We start from the raw sequence: 7693 nt of genomic DNA, 5'->3' as shown, positions 1-7693 counted from the left end.
GCGGCCGCGGTGCGGGCGGTGGGAGCCGAGACCGCGCGGTGGCGATGTGGTGTTGAAGCGAGGTACGAGCGCTTACCCCGTCCCGAGGGCGCTGCTCCAGCGCTTCTGGGCTGTTCTGCTCGGTTTGACTCCCTCGCCGAGGGGAATCGCAGCGGAAGGACGAGGTGAACGGTGCTGCACTCCGCGTCTGGGGTTTCCCTGCGCGGAAAACGGCGTAGAAGAGTCATTGCGGTGTTGCAGGAGCTTTGCTTCAATGCACGTCCCAGAACTGGTTCCACCTAAAGAAAGTCATGAAGGAGCATGAGTCCAGTGCTTTTGCAGTGTACTGAAACTTCTTACTTTACTAGAAATGTTCTTAACAGTGTTCAAATACAAATTAGTAAACAAAGGGATTCCCAGTCCCTAGTAGTGCTCAAGACAAGGTTGGGCGGGGCTTGGAGCAACCTGCTCTAGTGGAAGGTGTCCCTGCCCGTGGCAGGGGGCTGGAAACACATGAGCTTTAAAGTCCCTTCCAACCCAAACCATTCTACGATTCTATGATGGTTCTATGAGCCAGCAAATCACAGATACCTGATAAGATACCTAGCAAGAAGGACTTCCCAAGTACAAAGCCAATGTCACCCACATAATCTGCATTTACAAAGTTTGGTATTAAACTTTTAGTTGAACTTGGTTGATGCTGAAATTCCTAAAAGTACACTACACTAATAGACAAGAAGTAATTGAAACTCATTGTTGGTGGTTCAGTGCTGCATGTTACAGCTCCACTCGGAAGCAAGAGGTTTGCAGGAGGTTGAAGGGGAAGCGTTTCCTGGAGCTTTGGGAACCAGCCCCCAGGACCCCATATGACAGACCCTGTGCAGAGCCTCAATGATAACCCTAATATCCCCCTACACTTGACACTTAGTTCAAGGACATCGCAGTATATGGGGGAGTCCTGCTGCAGGGTCTGTGGCCGAGAAAATGAAGGGTGGGGAGAGGGAACAGGAACTAGTGCAGGGCTGATGTACACACCTCACCAGGTAACAATCAGCACATTGAAATTGCCTTTCACTGTGGAAGACTCTGTGCTCTGTAATGCTTGAATGCTACATCTTGTCCAAGCCTTTTACAAAAGGAGACTATTTCAGTATCTGCAGAGAGAAAAGAATGTTTTCTGTTAGCTCCCATAATCTTGAATAGTTAATAAATAAACATACAAATAAAAGGCATTGTATGTCTCTTACAGTTGGAAGCATAAATCCAAATTTGCAGTTCATTAGTCCTGTTATATCTAATTACAGGACTGCATTGATCATTTTTTCAGCTAGCAGCAGCAATGGGTTTTTAGGGAGAAATACGCTGTTTGCAACTGCAACAATAGCAAGAGGAGAGAAAAGTACCCCTTCATTATTTATATATCAGTTTTGCTTGGAAAGAGAATTCAGCTTTCTTAGTATTGACCTAAAGAAATCACTCAAGTCACCTATTTTTAGCTATAATATATAATACCAAAAGTAACTAATTTTCAGGCCTTGTTCTGAGTTTCTTTTATGTAATTTTAGTACCACTTAAGGACTTAATAATGCTCAAGACAGAGAGTAACTTGTTAATGAGTTTCTAACTTAGGGTTGCATGAATAACAGGGTCAAAATAAGATTACATGGTAAGATTGCATAAGAACTGACAAGCCAGCACAGTGATATGGAAAAACTGGTTATGGCAACAGATAAAACAACTGACAAAAGGTCACGTGTGCAAAAAGAAGAGCTTTCTTCATGGTTGCGCTCAACCTAGAAAGGCTTCAGAAATCCTGTATTACTTCCTCCAATATGTAAGTCCTTCCTTCTTGCACACTGTATTAGAAATCAGCCAGCTGCTGGAATGTGCCTTGCTAATGACAGAGGTGACACAATGGGCTGTGCAAAGCTTCCAGTTCCATTTTTTTTCAGTTTTAATTCTGTTTTGTATTCATGATCCTGACTGGTTCATGACCAGGCCCAGGGTAAAACACTCTTAATTGTTTACACTCCTGTCATGAATGCAGTTCTACCCTGAAATGCAAAGTAGCGAATGTTCCTGCTCACATTCTTTAGGTGCATTATTATTGTTCCAGTGCACTGTTGTGAAGTCCTGCAAAAGCCAAGCAAGTGTGATACAACTGATTTGCCTTAAGTTTTCATCTTAGAGAAGGATTTATACTGTCTTATAAGTACAGCACTAGCAACCATTAATAGAGTTATGATTACCACCTCTTTTGTGGGTTTTCTTCCTCTTAAGCAGTGAACCACTTCAGCTGAACCAGGTTTTCACAGTAGTGTAGATGGAATTATCTGCAATCAGTGTAACAGAAGACTGACAATTTTCTTTTATTAACTGTGTTTTACTCCTCCGTGAACAGTACTTTCTTCAGCAACTAAGTCACAGTGAACAGCAGCAGAAGGCCAGTGTCAGGAAGACGGACAAAGCATGCTGCTCTGCATGCTTTGCAGAGCAGCAGGTCTTCCCTTTGTGAGCCCACGGACAATGCTGAGCTAAGAACATGCTGTGATCAACATCACACTTTGCTCTCTCCTCTGTCTCAGTGGGTGTTCTTCCTGCCAGCAGTGCCTCCTCCCTTCAGCCAATGACTTGTGAATTCTGCGCCAGGAAGGGTTGAAGAACAGATAATCACACCACAGAATAGTCTGTGAAAACCCTACAGCCTTGAGACTCAGGTTCTGCAAAAAAAACAAAAAAAAAAGCCCAACCAAAAAAACAACCTGGAAAATTCATATCTGAAACGCTTTAGGTTGAAGAAAGAAACTGGACGCATTTCTGGCTTGGAACCTCTTGGAATTAGCCTGTATCAGTTAAGTGAAAGAAAAGGAAGTTCCAAAAAATCAAAAGCAACATTTATTTATAACACTTTACAAAACAAGAAAACAAGCAGAGATCTTCTGTCCTCCTTTGTGAGATGTCAAGCCCATCTGAATGATGTTTTTTTGATGGTTGCTGTGCTCCCTACAAGCTATTTCCAATTAAATAAAGTGGAAAGAGGCTGTGATATGAATGGTATCTGTGTTAAGAATGATATCTGACCATTCTTGCCTGGAACAAGAGAGGAGTAAGTATGTAACATATGTCTGACACTTACGATATATTCCGTATAGGTAATTTCTTACAGATTTCAATGTCTGCCGATTTTTCTCTCATTCCCCCTTCTCACACGAGCATTATACAGTTTTGATACCCACTAAGTAGACACCAAGGTCTTCTTGAGCATGAAAGATTGTGGAGGTTTTCTGCTTGCTTCATTAAATAGTGATTTTTAGTCCCACAAACATTCCACATTTCCCTTGATTCTTTCCTTTCCCTGTGATCATGACAACAGATTACATAATAGTGAGTCAGAAGGTGATTATTAAATTCTGCATCCTGACAAAATCAGTTTGTCCAACTTTACTTCAGGTTTTGAAAGCAAATTGTACCCTTCACAACTGTTATAAATCTGTGTGTTCTCTCCTTTCATTCCTCATTTCTTTTGTGAGCTGTATCCAAAAATCCATTCTGTGTTCTTTCAATTTCTTTGCTGCCTTTTGTGTTAGGTCTATTTCCAGGTATCCTTCATCCAGATCATACTGAGGCCAATGGACCAAGCCTTCTCCATTGGGATTTCTGGAAATAACATAAAGAAAAGTTAGCTTTTCATCTGCCTATCAGTTGTGCTCTGACTTCTCAGGTTGGGAGCATTTCAGAAAACTAACACAAGCTCAGATTATGTGATTCTAGTACCTAATAGATGGATGTTTTTTATCAAAATGCTCATCAATGGAATAAAAAAAGTTTAATAATTGCCACTGCTTTTGGATCTAAAACTCCATTACAGATGGAGTAACAGAGGCTTGGTTTTGTTTGGGGTGGTTTTGGGTTTTTTTTCCCTTCTTTGGTCTGCAGGTTCATTTAAAAGATTTTCTCAAAATCATTAAGTATAGAAATAATTTGCTTCAGTATTTATCTTAAATTCTGCCACAGTTGTAGGAACCACCATGTAAGTACTGCTTCAGGCATATATTTCAGGCAGCACAGACAAAACTTGAGCTGTAATTAGCATTACAGTTCTCACCCATTTCTAGCAAAGTTAGTCCAGTATCTCATAACAGTTCTGCTAAGTTTTTCTTCTTCTGCTGTAGCATGCCCTGCAAAGTGAGAGATAAAACAGCAATATTAAAACCTGAATAATCAAAACAGTAGCAGCTATATAAATTCCAATAGACTGTAATCAGTTCTACTCATTACTCTGAGCTATAGGAGTTCTACCTGAGCAGAGCTCTAGAAGAGGACTGCAGATGAATGATTTCATGAAAAATAGCTACTACTAAAGACAGAAAATGTTTATGTTGAGTCCACTGTTTCTAAGAGAAACTATTCTAAGTAGAATGGAAATTCTACTTAGAATACTACTAAATACTTATTCCCAGTAAGTAAAATTAATAATAATGATGTTTTAAAAGGCATACACTAGAGGAATGGATACATCACCAGCTAAGAATGGCTTTCCAAAAACAAAGGCGATCTCATCTGAATGATCTGCTTTTACAAACTCTGGTACAACACCTTCCCCTGAACTTGGTCGATGCTGAAATTCATAAAAGTAGACTGGGTTGCCAGCATCTAGTAGAAAAGATACAGAAGAGCGGAAGTGTGAGAGCTGAAAAAACCTGTCACCAAAGATGATAAGCTTTCATTACAAGCAGTTTTGGTAAAGTGAAAACAGTTTTGGTAAAATTAAGCAGTTTCGGTTAATGAAGTGTGATGTATATTGTCCAAAACACACCCCTGGAATTATATATTTCTTTTAATAGATGCTGAATCAGAGACACACCTCTATGGTATCTTGCCACTTCAATGGATGAAAGAACAAAAACAGAATCTCCTAATGCATCAAGAAGGCCATCTCGTACTTCAGCACGGTTTTTTGCATTCCCTATGTATTCTTCGTATACCCGATCAAAAACTTCAGAAGCAACACCCTGAAATGAACAACAAAAATACTTCTTACAATGATGATGAATATAATAAAGATTAATAGCACTAACTGAGTGTGCCATCTGCACGTCCCTGGCTAAAACCCAAACATTACCTACTTTCAGAGAAAATCCTCAACTGTGTCAGAGCGTGGCTCAGAGCATAGAATTGGGAGTTAACACAACTACCACTTATAGATGTTCTTAGGGAAAAGAGGTTTGTGAGATCTAAAGCTCAAGCATCTTTAGATAAACATCAGTCAGTGATGCTGATAAATAGGTACAGTAGCCTGTTCTCTCTTCTGTGGAAGAAACCCTCATAAGAAATCCTGTTGGCCTCCATAAAATTAATTTATTGCTGTAGATAGCCATAATTTACTCCCTTTTAGAACAAGCCTGGGCTCTTCCTTTCCAAGTTCATGGCTGGCTGTGACACTGAATGATCCATTGCAAGTACTGGCCACATTTATAAAATCCTCCTTACCTATTAATGTGCATTTTTCTGTACTTAGTAGTTTCAAGAGAGCATAAAGGAACTGGAAAGCTGAGAGGTTAGGTAAATTACAGGCAAGCAAAACCTCAAGTAAACCTGAACATAGGTCTCTCAGAGCCATTTTAAACATCCCAGGTTGTTCTTTCTGGTCTCCAGCTACTGCTTCAGAAGGGTGTGTTCTATAGATCTTGTGTCATACGCATGTCTTGGATAAGCTAAGGTATCTAAAATGTCACAAGAGGCCTGCGTTTAGGTACCTGAATCACTTCTGGATTTCCACAGAACTCCTTTTTAAAAATAGGGGCATTTATGATAGAAATTTAAGAGTGCATTTTCAATCACTAATGGCAACAGGAATATGCTACAACTGCTGCCCAGTACTGCCCCATGATAGGAAGCTGTCAAACAGCTTGCTTTGAGAGAAGTTTGTCTCTAAAATATACTCCTCCAGGACTACAAACATAAAACCATACAGTGAAGAAGCAGCACTGGGCTATTCTGAAAGTGGTCTCTTACCTTAAATGATAATGCTAAGAAAGTCTGTAAAATCTGATGTGCAGCATCTTTATCCATACCATCTGTGTAAGCAGGAAATTTCACCGCCTGCGTGATACAGAGAATCCTATTTATTACAAAATCTTTTAATAACAAAATAATCTTATATTAACAAAACAATATATAAGTAACAACATTATCAGATGCTTACCATAGGAATTACATATCCAAATTCACAGTTATTTACTCCTATTATATATGGGACTGCACTGATCATGTTTTCAGATAGTAATTGCTCGGGACTCTTTGGAAAAAACACCCCATCTCTACATGCACTGACAAACATGGGAGGCTGTACAAGAAAAGAAAAAAAAGGAAGAAAAAAAGGAAAAAAACAAAGCTTCATTAATATATTAATTATGCTTCTAGGAAAAAAAGTAATTTTTTTACTGTAGTTCCAGAGAAAAACAAATGAAGTGCCAAGTAAGAACCTAATCATAGTATTCAAGCCACCTCTAAATTTTCGCTAACAGATTTTCTGAAGAAGATTCAGTGAAGACTATCATCACCTTTTTAATGTTTGCAAAACAGAGATGATTATGTCCAGTTCACATCTCTTCTTAGTTAGTTCCATGTGTGGGACAGTGGGGGAAAAAACCAACTTTTGTGTTGAAACTGCAAAGAAACATGGACTCCAGCATTATGATAAGAAATTTTAAGTAAGACATAATATAGTAACTAATTTTCAGGTTCTCCAGGAGAAACTGTTACATTTCCTACACTCTTTTCCTTCCCCTGGTACAGCATGACAGCAAAACACACATAGCTAAAAGTCCATGCAGAATGAAAGAGAAGTAACCTGTTCACATATTTCAGGTAAGGTATAGCATAGCATAGCATAGCTGTCAAAACCTGAGAAGGTCAAGCAGGTCAGATATTACAGTCACTTCGCGTTCTAGTATTACAACAGCCAAATAGCATACTCTGTTACAATAAAATTTGGAATGCCATTTGAAAGCGAAAAGTGTAATTTCACCTACCAGTTTTAGTATTGCCTGTACTATCTCTTCTTCTGTTTTTTCTCTTAAGCATTCAACTATGGCAGCTGAACTGGGTTTTTCACAGCCAGAGGCAGCAGCAATGCTCTGCAATCGATAAACACAAACACTTTTTCAAATACTTCCCATAGGAGACTCTATATGAAACAGCGTCTGAGAGTCCAGCAGGGGGTAGTCTAAGCTTCTGCATAAGGATCATCGAGGCCAGACATACTCCCCCTGCAGAGGTAGAGAACAAGAAGCCCTCGTAACCGTTCACACTGCGGGCTGGGCAGAAGGACAAAACACGACCCCAAAGTATTTTGATACAGGAATAGACCAAGAGAGTCATTCTGGTAAAGAACATGGGCTGAGAAGGCAGGATGACATAAAGGAGTTAGAGTGATGCACAGTCGGAATACAACCATATAGATGGTAACAAAGAGCACATTATACAATTACTGATGATGTCTTTTTGGTGGAGTAACAGTTGTCATTAGAGAAACAGAGCTCTTTATAATGTTGCCTCTTTTATATCTCAGATTATCAAATCTAGGTTTCTGGAAATTGTTTTTTGTAGTTAAATAATTTAAACAACAAAAAAAAAGTTGAAGTCAGCTCTTCTTTTCAAATATAAACAAATAGAATGAAGTCTTGTTTATTTGCACACAACAGGCACCAAA

General features: G+C 39.4%; 1 protein-coding gene across 1 annotated transcript in view; it reads right to left on the bottom strand.

Annotated features, from left to right (window-relative positions):
• Positions 1-3461: 3461 nt before the first annotated feature.
• CES1 (carboxylesterase 1) overlaps positions 3462-7693 on the bottom strand; it is a 9264-nt gene continuing 5032 nt past the window's right edge. The window contains exons 7-14 of the mRNA XM_010016983.1: positions 7010-7118; positions 6833-6885; positions 6185-6325; positions 5995-6081; positions 4844-4991; positions 4501-4632; positions 4085-4157; positions 3462-3636 (exon numbers count right to left, since the gene is read on the bottom strand). Coding sequence (XP_010015285.1) covers positions 3462-3636; positions 4085-4157; positions 4501-4632; positions 4844-4991; positions 5995-6081; positions 6185-6325; positions 6833-6885; positions 7010-7118 — 918 coding nt within the window. The remainder of the gene's footprint in view (positions 3637-4084; positions 4158-4500; positions 4633-4843; positions 4992-5994; positions 6082-6184; positions 6326-6832; positions 6886-7009; positions 7119-7693) is intronic.

This window comes from Nestor notabilis, unplaced genomic scaffold (genome assembly GCF_000696875.1).
Source record: "Nestor notabilis isolate BGI_N333 unplaced genomic scaffold, ASM69687v1 scaffold25360, whole genome shotgun sequence".
In the NCBI taxonomy this organism is placed as follows: domain Eukaryota; kingdom Metazoa; phylum Chordata; class Aves; order Psittaciformes; family Psittacidae; genus Nestor; species Nestor notabilis.
Note: the sequence above shows the minus strand (reverse complement) of the source record. Positions and strands in the feature narration are given on the sequence as shown.